This window comes from Haliotis cracherodii, unplaced genomic scaffold, assembly GCF_022045235.1.
Source record: "Haliotis cracherodii isolate W230 unplaced genomic scaffold, xgHalCrac1.p SCAF_27, whole genome shotgun sequence".
NCBI lineage: Eukaryota > Metazoa > Mollusca > Gastropoda > Lepetellida > Haliotidae > Haliotis > Haliotis cracherodii.
Window position 1 is genome coordinate 1,920,194 of NW_027266283.1, and position 18,314 is coordinate 1,938,507.

Below are 18,314 nucleotides of genomic sequence, written 5' to 3' on the forward strand. Positions count from 1 at the left end.
TTATGTTTCAAAAGGAATAAGTTATCGTTGCAGATTAACTGGTGTTATTCCCAACATGGGACAAAATGTCTCATAAATTATTTTTTTGTACTTGTCACATTCATTATTAGAATGACCTGCAAATAAAAGCGACAATACAATTCCGTAATCAGAAAACGTGATCTGCTGAAGACATGACCGAGTACACTATTAATCGTTTACCCATTGAACATGTGTGACTGTTGTGGTTGTGCTTAGTTACAGCAATCGATATATGAGTGATTGATGCACTTAAATCTTCTCTTTGTATGACGTTAGCTTGTTTGCTTTTTACGATGTTAGATGCTATTTTACATACAGCAGATGCATATGAACACTGTTTTTATGGAAAACATAAAATCGATATGTACATTATCAATATCCAGAAAATATGCATTTAGATTATCCGCCGAAACAGATTTGGCGTCAAGAGTTTTGAAAAAATGTAAAAAAATAAATGAATGGACCACTGAAAACAGTGTTCGCGAACAGGGTGAGCATTTCCTGGCCTACTGGCAGCACCCGACACTCGCACAGTTTGAATAAAATATTTATTATCTGACGCCGCAAAAAGTGCTCCTTCCATGCCACAGCGGCATGTTAACACACCAGACAAACACGTGATCGATGAAGCAGAACTCAAGTAAAAGAATAATGCATTAACTGATTTTGTTGAAACTAGTAAAAGCTATATGTTAGTTTTGATCACGTCTGCGTGTACAAGTGCAGATATTCTTCTTCTTATAATTATAAGTAAAGAAAAACGGTTTCGAAATATATTCACAACAAATACAATGTGAAAGGGTAAACACACTCTATAATAAAAAAAACATTGTACGTTTATTCTACCGCGACAAAATTAAACGCTATCTCTTTTAAGTTGATGATTGTACAGAGGGATGCTGAGTGAGTGCAGTGTTTTGTTCGGGTTGTCGATTTGAAGTATTGACATATCAACGAAAGCCATCCAAAACTAACACACTGTATAATTAAAGCATTATCATTTTTCTTAAATCACATGCGCCACAGGACCCGTGAAGATTCCGGGATAGAATAGGTCTTCAGCAACCCATTCTTGCCGTAAAAGGCGATTATGCTTGTCGTAAGAGGCGACTAACGGGATCGGGTGGTCAGCCTCGCTGACTTGGTTGATACATGTCATCGATCCCAATTGCGTGGATCGAAGCTCATGATATCAATCCCTGGATTTCTGGTCCAGACTCGATTATTTTACAGACCGCCGTCTTATTGCTGCAATATTGCTGAGTGAGGCGTTAAACAACAAACAAACAAAACAAACAACATGCGCCGTTTTTTTGGTCCCACCTGGTTTACTGATTCGGGCGACACGTGTAAAACCCGGACTAGAGCGTGCATTGACGTATTCATGACGTTCCTTGTGGTGATTAACACTGCTGTGGGACCAAGACAGCTTGTGAGTACTGTTATGGTACATATTTTCGTAGATGGACATGGGGCTTCTTATATTATGCACATGTATGATTATGAACCATGGTAACTTTGATTAATCTGTATTTGAGCAAACTGTTTGTTTAACATGTTTTCAAGGTATTCAGATCGAATTTCAAATGAATGTAAGTGAGCAACGACGATATTCATTTGGTATATATACCTCTCCAATTGGATCTACCTCAATGAATATTTTGTAAAGCAATCGTGGCAAGTAGTATTCCAGCCACATCAATCAGAGCTTTGTCAAGTTACAACTTCCACGTCGTGTCTGTGGACGCTCTCTGAATGGGGATTCGTGTCCATACAGTTTACAAAAAATACAAAAAACGAGTTCAAGATAAAGTCAGCCCATGTCTTGTCCTCCACACATATTGGTATTTTGAAATGCGTTTTCTAGTTGTGTTTTCATACCTATATGCCAGTAGTTTCCGCCAAAGGTTAATCTCGATTATTTGCCTTGACTGATTTTATATGGCGTAAAAGGCAAAATAGTGATACAAATTATTATATTTATCGATCCCTGAAAATCAGCCACGATCCCAAATGGTAGCCATTAGTGTAAGCATGCACTGCACTATCGGTAGCGCCTATCACTCATATAATTTGCATACAAACACAATGCACGGGTATATATTGTTATTGGTCAGGGAAATGTCAGCAGCAGACACTGTCTAGAAGCCCACAATGACAGCATTTGCAATAGCATTATTTTTATCACTGAAAATACTTTTTGAATTAAGAAATGACATGTCACATGACGAGTGTCAGTCATTGATTGCATCTTTTGACATGATAACATATTGCATTGTGGCCACATGAATCCATAGGTTTAACGGCTAGTGTGTTTGGATGTGTCAGAAATGTCGCTTCAAAACATGATTCCGGTCATTAGTGCAATACAAAGGAACATTGATTCGTCATTGATCACATGTATAGATTGACTCAAAGACACTCTTACTATCAAGCTCCTTCCCAGCGCGTGACACCTACGTTACACTCTCGGTAACATCGCTGCCACCAGTGTGGGCGCGGCCATTACAAGAATCTTGAAATTTGCCCTCTAACCCCATATGTAGTAACGTGTATACTTTTGGTTTTGGGAATGCCATCATATTTCATTTTGAAAAGGTTTACGACTGACCATGTTTTCCAGATGAATTTACTTTGTTGTTTTAATAATCAGATTGGTTCGAGATTGTAGACTAACGGAAAATCAACCAACTTCTCCCTTACATTCTTACTATATCAATTAAAAATGATAGTTTTAATGAAATTGAAATTCGAATTGACAAACAAAGAAAGTAATTTATCAGCGGTAAGCGTATTCGGCGTCACGACAGTCGTCACTTGTTTGTAAACATAACGGTCATTCGGTTGCGAGTTCAACTCCAAGCATGGTTGGGGCCACCTATCACAGTGGGGAGTTTTGACTGGTGGCAGCGATAGTATTAGAGAGCTCCGCGAACGGACTATCGCTGTGAAGAGCTTGTCTTACTAAATGGCCACTCAATTCCCAAACATATTTGAAGTTATTTTGATGCCAGTTTCTGGTCGACACTTTCTTAATCCCGCAGCTTTCATCCAGTAAGATCACTTTTTCGCCTGTGTGCAATGGTCCCGAACAAAACATTTATCATTCATGGTGATTTGAGATCCTTTATAGACGCTTGGATGTTTTTCTGAGGTTCTCCCAAGTCACTTTATTTACCTCCACAAAGACTGTGTCAATGCCAACTTTGCCAATATGCTATGTAGCGCCTCGACACAATAACGTCTATTGCTTGCCATTTGTTGACTATTCTCCTCTACTGTTTCGCCATTGCGACAATTTCCAAGCATTCGCTTTCCATTTGGCGAAGAAAATTGTGCAACGACTTCAAGGAACGTTTGCTGTCAGATACCATCTCAGTATCTCAGTATGAGATCTCAGTATTTAGAAAACAGATTGAATTTTTGTTTTGGGTGAAAAAAATTGTCAACTTGAACACAAAACGAACATGATACGTCTACAAGGATTTTTCAAAGAGCATCATTCGGTTCTTGCTCAAAACTCAAGCTTTCAAAACGTTCAATGCTAGACATGTGAAGGACATTTCCAAGTTTTAAGCATCAGCAATAAACATTAAGTTCGATGCAATTCCTTTTTTTTGACTTGTACAATATGTTGTGTTGAGGTAAACAAGTAAGTCGTCTTTGCATGTGTTTGGCATCATCACCATATGACAGTGATTCATAATATCATGCTTATGAAATGGTCGTAATCTAACAATAGATTTAATTGGTTCCAATTAGTCTAAACAAGCATGTCAAACCAGTGAGAGCGAAGCTTTCATATATGTTCCCCATGAAAGACGTCAATTTTTTCTCATTTTCCGTGCGAAAAAGCACCTGTAAATAGTATCAGACAAACATAATATTTAACTTTATGTTTAATTGCATGCTGCTCAGTAAGATTTTCCTAAAGTAAACACACCCAGTTGTAAAATATTTAATGACATTTGTTACCACCATCGTTCCATTGTTATCTCATAATTAACATACGTAACACCGATACCGTCAGGAGGAAAGTATTGATGCCACCATGACAACACAACACTGTGAAGTCCACCTCCTCACACATACACTGCAATAACTACATTTGGCTTTGTGCATGGAAGCAGTCAGCATGTCGCCTCCGATGTCGTTGTTTGAAACAACGTTGCTCATGACACTGATCCCTACAGCCAGCAGCGCAAATGCAGGTATGAGGGCACCTTTGATATTATATTGTTTTAGTTTAATTGTATTTTCAACACACAATGAAATTGGTTGGTGTGCACAGGACTCAGTTCGAGATCTCTGAAACAAAACCTGAAACTTAGGTAAAAATGTTTGCTGTGTCCATCTGATAATATTGAAACGTCCAATGTCAACTGAGACGTCACAAATTATCGCCATAGCTTTTCACTAGGAAATAGTCATATTTTAATCAGTTATATCTTTATCAACATCTGGTTCATAATCTTACATTACGACCCTATTTATAATAGATGTACTACGTTATATTGTTTGTAATTAATGTACTATTTATAACTGATTTCAATATTGTACTATTTGCTCCTAAGTGAACATATCATCACCAAAACCACCACTAAACATCGTTGACGTCTTTGAAATGCAACTAGTGTATTATTACAAGGGGCCAGCACAATCACCATCACAGCAGCATTTGGTGGTGTGTAAATTATATTAAACAAACTTGACATACCATCCAATTGACATATTCTGAGCTCTCTCAGTTTTAAATTTCACAACCTCACTTCCCAGCAAGATAATGGTGGCAATTGTACAGAGGAATGTCAAAAATTATTTTAAGGAATCAATAGGAATGAATGGTTTCGATGTTAATTACTCTTGCAGTAACGTATAGGCCTAAGTATGCATATGAATTTACACATCCTCCTGGTGTATTGTTAGATTTTTGGGTTGATACTTTGGAGGGCTTCCTCCACACTTTTCGAAATCGTATTTTCTCAAGATTAATATCCAGGGCCCATAACGGGAATAAATATATAACGCATCCTTGGATTGCATGTAACATATCGTCTTATACCATCCTATCATGTACCACCCTCTGTTAGACTGGTCTGTGTCATACCATCCTCTGTTTTACCATAACAAAATTCTTTTTCTGACCTTAGTCTCGGCATACACCATTGCCAGACAGTGCTTAAGCATATGAAATAGTCTTATACCAATAATAGAAGCTGTTAGTGCCTCTTAGTGACCTTAAGAAGCGACACAACTATTGTCAGATTCCGACTATGCCATAATCATTTGCCTGTTAATCACTATGAATTAGTGATGATACCAAGTGTTTGCGACACGGCGAGCCTATCTCCCAACGGTTGCAACCATTACAAACACATGAAAAGGCAAGTCAAGTGTTTACCTCAACAAACAAAGGCGCATATGGCATATGTTAAAGTAGGAAATTGCTTTGGGCATAATTTTGGTCGATGCGCCAACTTTGGATTTGTCCTCCATATGTCTACCAAGTAAGATTTATAAGGTAATATGTGACACTCTCAGGTGTTTTAGATCCTTAGTAAACTTGAAGAATCAGATGCTAGAAATCATTTTGAAATACTTATTATACCGTCCTTTGAGTCAGGACAAATGACAGGATGGTGAAACATGTAAATCAATGATTATAATGCATTCATTCATTCATTCATTCAGCGAGTCTTTAGCGTTGCCTCGCTCTGCACGGTTAATATTTGTGACTGAAATTATTCATGCAATACTTGTATCGGTGTGAACCAGATTCACATTGGTCTTTGTCATCTATTTGATGTGGCTACGGAAATATACTTCCACTATGGTTCTCGTTTATTGACTGTTCATACAATGAGTATCTATACAAAAGGCCCCACCTCTGCTGTACTTTCGTGTCAGCCTTTGAAATTGAAAGTTCACCCAAACCCTATTTACGCGCTGCTTTCAATGTGTTGTATACAATATTTGCATTAACGATGGTACGATCTGTCCATTTCCGCAAAGTTGTATATACCTATGATACTTGCACTCAAGTTTCTAACAAAATCAATCAACAAGAGTGTGTAACAATCGGGTTGACTTCAGCTGTTCAATAGTCAACTTTCTCTTTATGTCGAGCAATATTCCAGCAGCTCGATCTATTGAAGGACAATCGAGCATTCTATTTATAATGAGATGTTAATGGGTAACATATTACTTTTCTACAAAAGTTGTTTGAACAGCGCTACAACAAGCAAATTCGTATACAAGCTTTCAAATGGGTACATGGTAGACGTGGGAGGGACATTTCCAACGTTGGCACTGTAACCAAAATGATGTCCAATGCACCTTTCCATTTTAACGTGTAGCATTTCCGTGTGTTTTTCAGGTGAACAATTGGTTTGCTTCTGAAGGGTGCCACCTTCGGGGCAGGATATGGCCACATTTTCGCAAACATCTTGTATCATCTCTATTTGATAATGATTCATAAATAGAAAACATTAAAACAATGATTTTGAGATTTATTTCAGCAAAACTGGCACCAACAAGTTTCCTCTGCACACTTTCTCATTATGCTAGTATGAAATCATTGTTGGCATCCAGAAATATATTTAAGTATATTGCAAAATCAATCTGTATTTAGAGCTCTTTTAAATTAGAAGATCTCTCCATAACTTCCATGTCAATAATTGTCGTTGAACCAAGGATAGTGATTTTGTAAATTGTACATTTACTAACTGTACCAACCAGAAGATTGAAGACAAGTTTCATGTTCTTTTTATATGCGTAAAATATACAACGTTGAGATCAAAGTTTCCATCTGATATAGATATTACACTCAAAGACAATCAATTAATGGTAAATTTCTTGGATTAGACCAATGAAGATGTTATCAAATCTTTAGCAATGTATGAAGACTAAGGTGAATGTATGTTATGCTATGTTTCTGCTGAACTGAACTGTACTATGAGCCATATGGCCGTTCATACTAAACAAACTGCCTATTTGTATGTCATAATTGAAGTGACAAAACCCTTTCCATATTTCAAAGAAATATCTGTCAAATAGATTGGACGATTCTGACCCTATCACGAGCATGTGTTTATGAATCAGTGACAAATAATGACGATACCAGGTGTTCGCGAAGAGGTGGGCGTATCCTGCTTCGCCGGTGGCACCCGTCACCTTTAAACACATGCTCATGATAAAGTGGGGGACACGGGTGGCCGCGATTCGCTGTGCAGAGTTGCGTCCCTTGGGCACGCCAGAAACCTATGATTCTGGGTTCGAATCCCGGTTCGCCCTGATTATGTTTCTAGGTTTGTCAGCACCATACCCGTGCTCGTTGGTTTCACCGACGTGGTAAACGTCTGAGACATGCATCACTTCGGGGTTTCCTCCCACATTAAGTTGACACACCGTGATATAACTGGAATACTTTTAAAAGCGACGTTAAACCCAACTCACTCACTCACTCACTCATAATAAAGTGAGAATCGTATAATGGACTCTGCTTGTAGCAAATATTTCTTATAATTATGGAAATGGTACATAATACGATACACACCATCACCGTACACGCTCATGTTGATCACTTTCAGTTAATTGACTAAATAAAATGTCATTCCTTTTGTATAACTGGTCTCAAAGCGACATATCTGTGTGAATGTCACTTGAAGCCAAGACATATGACGTTGGCCTTAAGATATTCTACATTGCGGGCAATGCAAAAACGTGACTCTGCCGAATGTCCAATGATAAGAGAGTATATTCAAGATAACTGTCATCGAGGCGCAAGCTGTGCATGTCTCGAGACTTACACTGCAGAAATATCTGAACTGTCTCTCAAATGCTGGCCTGAGGATAATTGTGACCCTTAAAATTTGTCAACTGATGTCGAGCTTCATAATGTTCCTGGAATCATTATCATGGATAATCTGCCTCAGTACTGCTCCATTCAGCCAAGTGATCACAAGGAAGGCACCTCTCTGCAAGACATATGTGATAACGCCACAGAAGACCTTGTGCAAGACGACTTCTCGGCTCTACCTGAGGACCTTCTTGTGAAGAAACTCTATGCGAAACTTAACACTACATGGATAATTTGCAAACGAAACCTTTCATTAGTTAACTTCCAACACAATGAGATAACAAAAGAAGAAAAAATGTTTCACACTGGCACAGTCTTATTGTCAAACTAGCCAGGTATTGTGCAAGTCTAATTTACTTTTTATGTGGAGAATTCTTTCACGGAATAAAGGATTTATTCGCAAGCAAACAACGTCTGCTGAGTGTAAATAAACAGTTGAATACATTTCAAACCTCACCCCCTAACCTGGCTTAGGCGCCAATCAGGTCCAGTGTCCAAATGCACAGCTCTCACACAACGGACACGATCAGTCCTCAAATGCCCAAGAAGGATCAAGTGCTGAGTGACTCTGCTGATTTAAACTGTGCGCTTGATGACCTGTGCAACACTATGTCATGTTTGGAAGTTGTTTTACCCATGTGGTGACGATACAGGTCACAGGAGTGCCGTACACGGTTGAACTCGTTTTATTTGTTTTGATCGGACAACCATGACCTCTGTTACACTATTTTTTTCATTTATAAATAAACCACAAGGCGCCATTCACTGTTACCAAACGTTTCACAATTTTGGCAGAACTGAAGGAATCGCATGAAAGCGAGAGACATTTAAAAACACTTTATCAAACCAAACAAGACAGCCAAATTCGCTTTGCATTGTATATTAGTTATGCATAAAGCTACTACAGTCGATATATAATCGAGCCATACCCATTTGCAATGTACGACTAACACTAGATCGATGGCCCATATGAGCGTGACGCACCCAACCACTTCCACGATTTTCAATTTTCAGTTCAATGCAAACCCTGAAGCGTGGTCATATAATTTGTTTGTTTGTTTGTTGTTTGTTGTCACAGCAATATTCCAGCTATATGACGGCGGTCTGTAAATAATCGAGTCTAGACCAAACAAACCAGTGACTGATATCATTAGCATCGATCCACGCAAAGGGGATCGATGACATGCATCAACCAAGTCAGCGAGCCGTTAGTCGCCTCATACGACAAGCATATAGTCGCTTTTTACCGTGATCAAATGAAGTCCGTTTAAACATATCTGGGCATACGTGGTTAACTCGTGAACTTTCTAAGTTTCGCTAGATCACATACCATAGAAAGTCCACTCGTTTCGTAAAAATGTCATCTAACGAGAATGTGTGATGTATGATATAAGCTGTATTATATATATTACATATATTGAAAACACTTGCGCGCTGACTAAACTTAAATGAAGTCCAAGATTGATAATCTTAAATTCAGTAGCACAATACAAACCTCGAAACAGTTAAGAAATGAACTCAACTCGGTTGTAAGTGACGTTGAGATCAACATGCGTGGTTTAACCAGCGTGCGTGACGACCTTGGACGTGCCATGACACAATGCAATACAGACCTGACATAAAAGACCTGACAGATCATACTTGCACACATGATTAAAGCCATCAACTGTGTCCATGACTGTGTCGTGCAAATGGGGAAAATATTTCCATAATTGATTCTAAAATTCAATGTCTGAAAACCAAGCAGAGAAACTTGTGACGGAAACCTTCCAGAAATGAAGGAATGTGTGTATAAACCTGGTGACAATCATGGTTGACTGTTCAAAATGCTAGCGACTCGACTTATATGGCAATAAAAAAAATAACAGAAACGAGCTTTCAGTTAGTCCTACAGCATGTTCACTAACCAACCTTGTGATGCTGTGAAGTCAACCAAGCCTCGTTGTGAAAATGAACATGTATGTACTTGTAAGAACAACAAAATTAATAAGATAAAAAAGTTGGAAAAAACCACAACCAAACCTGCCCCAAAGCCCATCAGAATCACCATAACCTACCTCGGATATTTCACTCATCAGATTTCCCGCATCAAGAACAAAGCCAACATAGATGGAGAAATACATTGGAGAAACCCTCAGATCCATCAACAAGATAGAGTCAAAGTACATGAGACCTCTCTCAACAAACCTAGGCCTGAAATGATATGAATTAGCGATGATACCATGTGCTTGAGACAAAGTGAGCCTATCTTTCCACGGTTGCAATATTTACAAACACATGCAAACTCAAATCAAGTGTTAACCTGAACAAACGAAAGAGCACATGGTACATGGTAAAATAGGGAAGTTTGGTCATGCGCCAACTTTGGAAACGTCGTTGACATGTCCACAATATACCTTTTGGAAAGCTTTAAAGTGGCCCCTTTAAAATATACCATGTATGACATATTCTACTTTGCTTAAGAGAAACACTTTCTTAAGCGATGAATGTACAATACAAGTACTTGAAAGTAAACATGTCTCTAGAGTTTGACCGTCCCTTTTTAACAACCCACACTAGTGGCTAATTATATCAAATATATTAAGCTACCCGAGACGATCTGGGCTAGAATTGATCTTCAGCAACATTTGCTTGTCGTAAGAGGCGACTGACGGGATCGGGTTGTTAGGCTCGGTAACTTGTTTAATGCCATCGTATTTGCGTTGATCGATACTCATGATATCAGTCACTGGATTGTCTGGTCCAGATTCCGTTATTTACATACATTTAACGAAAATGGTTTTGTCACTGTTATTCCATTAAAGCTCATGTTTATAACTTGAGTATCAGTCGATGGGCTAAATGAACATTTCTTATAACAACATGACATATGTATCATTGTCACTCGAAGTGACGGTTTACAATATCTGAGCTATATGGTGTCGACCTGAAAATATTCAACATTGTGGACAAGACAAACTCGTAATTGGCCGAATGTGCAACGATAAAAACCTTTGGGGTAAAATGCGGAGGACGAACCAGATCAAGCGCTGAACCTTTTCTGACCCAGAATACCCACAGTGGATATGTCCATATACTATGTATCGTTAGGCCGTCTCCGTGGTCTAGTGGTAGAGCGTCCGCCCGGAGAGCGGAAGGTCTGGGGTTCGATCCCCGACCGCGTCATACCAAAAGACGTTAAAATATGGTACTTGTTGTTACCCTGTCTGGCGCTCGGCATTAAGGGGCTAAAACAAGGACTGGTCGGCTCGTATACAGTATACTGTGTCTGAGTAGGGTATTCATGTTAAACTGCAGCATGGTATCTCAGTGAGCTAGCACTATAAATCGGCATCAGCCCGGGCTAGTACAAGCAGCCACACACACACACGTGCATGCACGTCACTATATAAGTGCAATAATCTTGGACGCGACGTTAAACACCATTTCACCTCACCTATGTATCGTTAATGTTGTGGAAAGAATCGCACAGGAATACGTGCACGAAACAAACAACTAACAATCTTATCAGTTGAACAACGGTATTCTCGGTGTATCTTGAAACATTTGTGCCTTCTTTGTTATGGGTTTGAGAAAATTACTTGGTGACATGGGGATAAGTTATGCTCATGATATAATCACTGGATTGTCTGGTCCAGACTCGTTTATTTACAGACCGCCGTCATATAGCCGGAATATTGCTGATTGCGGCGTAAAACAACCAACCAACCTTGCCTACAGCCGCTAGGACACAGGGGCAGGGTATCACTCCAGATCTTTCCGACCTATTTCTACATACAACATTTCGTTGCTCAGAGACGTTGACCTAGTTTTTGTGTAGGAAGATATTAGCACTTTGGGAAAGTGTGAACAATTGATGTGTCAGGCTACAGGAGTAAACATATTGCCATTAGGAAGGTAACTCTCATATAGAAGTATGGTTCATTGTTTAAATAACAAACGCACTCACAACATTGTGGGTTTCAATTTTGACAGTATCTGCATGTGCAGATCGATCTACCTCATTATAAAATAATATTACAATAATGTGGTTCTCACTGGGAAAATGTTAAATATGAACAAATATTAATAAATTTACCACTGTAGATATATCATTGTCAACAGTATAATGCATACCACAATGATTGTGTCAACTTAATATCCACCAAATGTTTCAGGAAATCATTGTTGTGAGAACATATTACCAGTTTTGTTTTCGAAATATGTTTGTTTTCTTCTTTTATATTACATAAATATTTTAACTGAATATTGTGCCATATTCTTTTTCATGATTCTGAAAGCACCTCATGCAAATTACAATTTGCTTCATCTTCCGGGTTACACATGGCTTTATTGCATCAACAGGTAGGTATGCTTCAAAACATCTTTGCGCCGTGTTGATCCTCTAGATCAAAGGTGTCTTGTTATCTTTCACCGTTTGGCTAGGTTCCTATCGCACAAACATATCACTTATGTTGCAGTTGAATCGTTGACTGTAATGGTTTCTTTTCAGGAAATATTCTTGGCGGCAAACCATCAACTGATCCAAGAGGAAATGATGAACTGTCGGATACGTGTATGTTTACTGATGCACAACCAACACCTTACTGGCAGGTGGATCTACAGGGCTACTATGACGTCCACAACATCACCTTGGAAACATGCTGGGGATTATGGGGTTTGTGAAGTATCTACTAACAGCTACTAAAACACTCTTTTTGTTAGCCACTTAGTGACCAGGATTGCGTACACTGGGACAGTTTTGTCTTCTTTTTTATCCCCCACCCCAACGAAGTTGGCGGGGGATATAGAAATGGGTTCCGTCCGTGTGTGTGTGTGTGTGTGTGTGTGTGTGTGTGTGTGTGCGTGTGTGTGTGTGTACTTTCCAACAAAAACTGTGCATGTTTACCAGACACATACTGGACTGGTGCCTCTTGCTATTTAGGAATTTTAGAAATTTTTATTTTTCACGTTTCCATGGAAATAAGTTGGACTTAGGTCCTACAGGGGTGGTGTTCGTTTCCAGAGTGTAACTCAAAAACCGTTAAATACTTTCTTACAAAACTTTGCATGTCTACCAGGCACATACTGAACTGGTGCCTTTTGATATAAAGCACTTTTAGAATGTTTTATTGTTCATGTTTCCATGACAACAAGTTGGATTTAAGTTTTAATATAGGATTGGTTTACTTCAGTAGTATAACAAATAAACTGTTAAATATTTCCTTGCCAAACATTGCATGTCTATATATAAAGCGCATACTGAACTAGTGCCATTGGATATTAAGGAGTTTTAGAAATGTTTATTTTAGAATTTCCATTGCAGCTATTTTGACATGGGCTAAGAGAATGTTGGGTCTGTTATCTGTTTTGGGACCATAACGTGTTAAAATGGGCGGGGGATATAGATGACTTTGTCAACTATACGCTTGTTGTTTTTGTTTTACGCTGCACTCAGCAGCAATCCAGCTACATGACGACAATCTGTAAATAATCAGGAAATTATGTCAGGAGAAGACAGTTAAATGATTGACATCATGAGCACCTATGTACGCAATTGGATACGATATCATGCATCAACCAAGTCAGTGGACTTGAGCACGGAACCTGTTATTTCTGTGAGCGCAAGGGTTGTGATGAAATACAATACAGAAACATATTGACAATATATTTTGGTCGCATATGTACTCAAATGCAACAGTTATTATGGCCTACAAAAAAAAATCAAAAACGAATCGGTCACAACACTCTTACTGCACTTTATGGCATTTTGTCAGATGAAATAAATATTTATGTAGGGAACGAGCAACAGTTGATTTGAAGAGCGTTTCGGGAGTGGACACTATAGAAGTTTCCGGACTGTTGTCAGGGATGGGTTGGGGCGTGGGAGTAAAAACGAAGATGCGTGGTTCAAATCCATGTGTTAGCGTGTGGTTGGTACGGATGTGCCGCCACGTCGTGGTAGACGTTGATGACGTAAGCATATCTGCCATATGTGGACGTCAAGCTACATGTACGTGGTGCCTGGATCAAGCATTCCGATGATTCGCCATCTGTCATTTCCATGTTGGTGTGGCATGATGAATGTGGCATCACATTGATCAATAGTGGTGTTTTTTTAGCTGCACGTTAGAGTTGCATTGCTATGGGATTGGATGCATGGCATTTTCTCAACTGACAGTTGATGCAATTTATCATGAATATTCGTTATTTCTTGGAAAACAACGTCCGATACCAGCGTCATATTGTTGGATGCTTTTCTTTGAGCTTTTTCATTTTCTTTGAATCAAATAAACAATAGATATAAAAATATTTGGGTTCGAAAACAAACAAAAATATACAAATACATATTTTGTGCTTATAAGTGGGGATCTTGTAGTTAAGGCGGAAATACAGGATTCATAATTCGTGTCAGAAAATATTCAACTGTAGCCTAAAAGTAAGGATTCAGTATGGTAAAACAGTACAGCTAAACAAATGTTTGTCTTGTGGTTTAAATCACTGGCAACGTCCAAAGCCGTCGTACACGTTGAGTACAAATCAAACTAGTCACTTTTCGCATACAGTTAGGCTCCTTCAAGAAGCATAGAATATTGTCCACCGATCCTAACCCGTTCTTTGGACTTTCAACACGGTTTGTCAGTTGAATATGGAAGGCACAATCTTTTGACGAAAGCCATGTTATGGTGCTGATCACATAGAATTAATAACTGGATTTATTTGCTCAGACAATTGAAGCACTTTTGACCCACGGGTGCGCATTCCCCTGACCAGTACATCTTCAGGAGTGAAAGTACCAATTTAATTTTGATTATGATCCTTACGAATAACATGATGTTGATAGTTGTCATACACGTACGTATGGAACATGCTTAAAATGACATACATGTATTATTACTTTGATGATTTCTAAACACATTGTCTTAACCTTAAACTGAACTCAGTAGAACCATGCGTTTCTACACACAGGATGGAAAACACAATCAGTTAAGATCCAGACTTACTTCAGCAACCCTGACCAGTGTCCTGGTGCTGTCGGCTTTCTCTATGGAACAACACCAGCAGGTACAAGCGAGTCACAGACTCACGTATTCCACGCTACACCCACACACCCTGTTCGGTACATTCGACTCGTTGCCACAACGCAACCAGATCTTGGTCTGAGGGAAGCATTGGCTATGGGTATTCCAACAACACGTGGTGCAGGTACGACATCATCAAATCATTTTAAAGACCCAGAATATGTAGAGGGAGTCATGGAAAATAATAAATACAAACTTCTTTGGAATAGGTCCGAATACAGCCTCAGACCTATCCATTGGAAACATGATGGGGATCATGGGGTTTGTGAAGTATTCACTAACAGCTACTAAAACACTCTTTTTGTTAGTCACCAAGTGACCAGGATTGCGTACACTGGGACAGTTTTGTCTTCTTTTTTTGTTTTTGTTTTACGCTGCACGCAGCAGCAATCCAGCTACATGACGACAATCTGTAAATAATCAGGAAATTCAGTCAGACCAAGACAGTTAAATGATTGACATCATGAGCATATATGTACGCAATTGGATACGATGTCAAGCATCACCCAGACCAACAAACCTGATCTTGTCCTTTTTGATAAATCCAATATATTTATAAATTGTTTGTTCCTTGTGACATTGATGTGATTGACAAGATTCAGGAAAAACATGCCACGCTTGCATCCCATGTACCAAGTTGTCCGACTGTTGACTTACATTGAGAGAGTACCCGGGTTTGCTGCCATGAATACAACAATTCTTACAATCTGGGTCATGCAGAAGGCTGTAGTGTTGGGGAGGCTTCACTTTCTCCGAAAAGTTCTGGGTAGGTTTGACAAGGCAGCGCTTCTTTGGAGAAGTGCGACGTTGAACAACAAACAAACAATTTACCAACCTGACTAACCTCCATTTGAGTCGACTTGTCTTGTTGACGACGGAGCCATCCAGTCTATTCATCCAATAAGCCCCCATGGTCCCCAGCGAGGTGGCCAAACTTTGGTTGCTGGTAGCTTACAGTGGTGTTTTAAACAGTTGTAAATAATATTACTATGCTTAAGTATTGTTGACCAATTTGCCTTTAAATATACCTCTGTATTTATGACGTTTGTAGATATAAAAACTTGTTCTCGTCACTGTATGGATGAACTAATGCGACGTTATTGTTCACTCACTCACTCACTCACTCAGTGAATGACAGTATGTCAGCCAACCAGGCCTTCACTTTCAACAACAGATATTTCGAGATAGTGTATCAGACAATAAGGGCTTCATTGTCATCACTAGATATATCCAGGCTGTGTGTCAGCCAACCAGGCCTTCGCTTTCAACACTAGATATGTCCAGGCAGTGTGTCAGCCAATTAGGCCTTCGCTTTCAGCACTAGATATATCCAGGTACTGTATCAGCCAACAAGGCCTTCGCTGTCAGCACTAGATATATCCAGGCTGTGTGTCAGCCAACCAGGCCTTCGCTGTCAGCACTAGATATATCCAGGCTGTGTGTCAGCCAACCAGGCCTTCGCTTTCAACACTAGATATATCCAGGCAGTGTGTCAGCCAACCAGGCCTTCGCTGTCAGCACTAGATATATCCAGGCAATGTGTCAGCCAACCAGGCCTTCGCTTTCAACACTAGACATATCCAGGCAGTGTGTCAGCCAACCAGGCCTTCGCTTTCAGCACTAGATATATCCAGGCAATGTGTCCGCCAACCAGGCCTTCACTTTCAGCACTGGATGTATCCAGGCAGTGGGTCAGTCAGTAGTACGCAGAGTACTTGGCTATTATTCTAAGAAATCCAAACTGCAATAAGCGGAATTATCCTGAAAAAGTAGGGAACATATCTTAGAATTAGTTTTCATTCATAACGCTTTCAACTCCCACCCCCCCCCCCCCCCCCCCCCCCTGATTGTAATGGTTTAATTTGTATGATCATTTCCATATTGCGTATCCTATCCATACAGCTCACGAGATTTTACAAAGTCAAGCCAAGTATCAACCTGAACAAACACACGGGAACATATTGTACATACGACAAAATAGGGAGTTGCATCGCGCTTCATTTTGGTCTCTAATGCTTCACGTTCGGAATTGCCCCCCACATTTTAATGATAAAACCGTTTGAAAGGTTTTTGAGTTCAATAACCCTTATAACAAAATTTATTAGCAAGATTTGCATGACACTCTTTGAGATCTTCGTAGAAAGAGTATGCTCGAAAGTTGTGATATGTAGACACCGAAGGCAGCTGCTGGAATATTGCTCGGCATAAGGGAAATTTGGCTATTCAACCGTTGAAGTGTACGAGTATGGTGCCGAGAACAGGGCAACATCGACCACATGCTTCTGAGTCGCCACCACCCCCTCGCTCCTCATTTGTATTTTGATTGAGTGAGTTAAGTTTAACGTCGCTTTTAACAGTATTACAGTTATTTCACGGCGTGTCAGCTTAATGTGGGAGGAAAGCCCGAAATGATGCAGGTGTCAAACATTTACCACTTCGGTGAAGCCCACGAGCACGGGTATGGGGGAGACAAACCTAGTAGGTAAAAGATGTGTGTCATATCATTTTACAAGGGTTCAAAAAAGCATGTCTCGATGAATATAGTTTGTCTTTACACAACACTTCCATGTTGGTATGTGCATTGCTTATATCGTTTACTGATTCACTTTCAGCATCCAGGTTTTCAGCCACTACGGGGAAGAAGGTACAGACTGCTTTGACCTCCATTACGAAGACTATAGCCAGTGAGTGTGCAGTCAAGTGTCACGTGACTGAGTCCTGCCTCGCTTTCGCTTTCAATCCTTCTTTGACAGAAGACAACTGTTTTCTCTCCGACTGCTCGAGCACAACCGACGAGATTGGTTGGACTGTCTGGATCCTAGACCCGGGATCTTTCAACACACAGCAGAACTGTTGAAGCAAGATTTGCGATAGTTTATTTGTGAAGTTATCAATGATAAAAATGTGATATAGGGTACACAGTAATTATTTCATACCACATGCTAGTTTATCTGTCTCGAGAGGCTATTACCAGGGTATAGATGATTGGTACAATATATACCCACATATTTCCTTCATTATATCAAATTGTTTATTCATAGCAAACTGAAAGGCCATAGGCCCATGGTCAAACGTATTAACAAGATATGCGTGTTTCTTCGAACTAACAACGCATGATGTATGTACAATGTATGTACAATGCAATATTTTGTATTGAAACATTTCACTGATTACATAATCTGTTCCAGCTGCTTTATTACATTTCAAATTACGAATATTCTCTTGTATTTCCTCACTGCTGATAGGGGCATTAAATATGTCATCAGTGACAGACACAACCCAATAAGTACCAGTATAAAAATTATTCATCAGTTACTTTCAGTATTCAAGGTGTGTGTATCTGCCTCATAAAAAGGAGATATGTCTGGCTCTGC

The 18,314-nt window shown here is 39.5% G+C and overlaps 1 protein-coding gene across 1 annotated transcript; it reads left to right on the plus strand.

The window, feature by feature from the left end:
• Positions 1 to 4,141: 4,141 nt before the first annotated feature.
• Positions 4,142 to 17,909, plus strand: LOC139473295 (uncharacterized). The gene is made up of 4 exons (XM_071255827.1): positions 4,142 to 4,232; positions 12,372 to 12,536; positions 14,828 to 15,064; positions 17,553 to 17,909. Exons 1-4 carry the CDS (start codon positions 4,142 to 4,144, stop codon positions 17,795 to 17,797), a joined length of 738 nt encoding a protein of 245 aa, XP_071111928.1. The 3' UTR covers positions 17,798 to 17,909.
• The last annotated feature ends 405 nt before the right edge of the window (positions 17,910 to 18,314 follow it).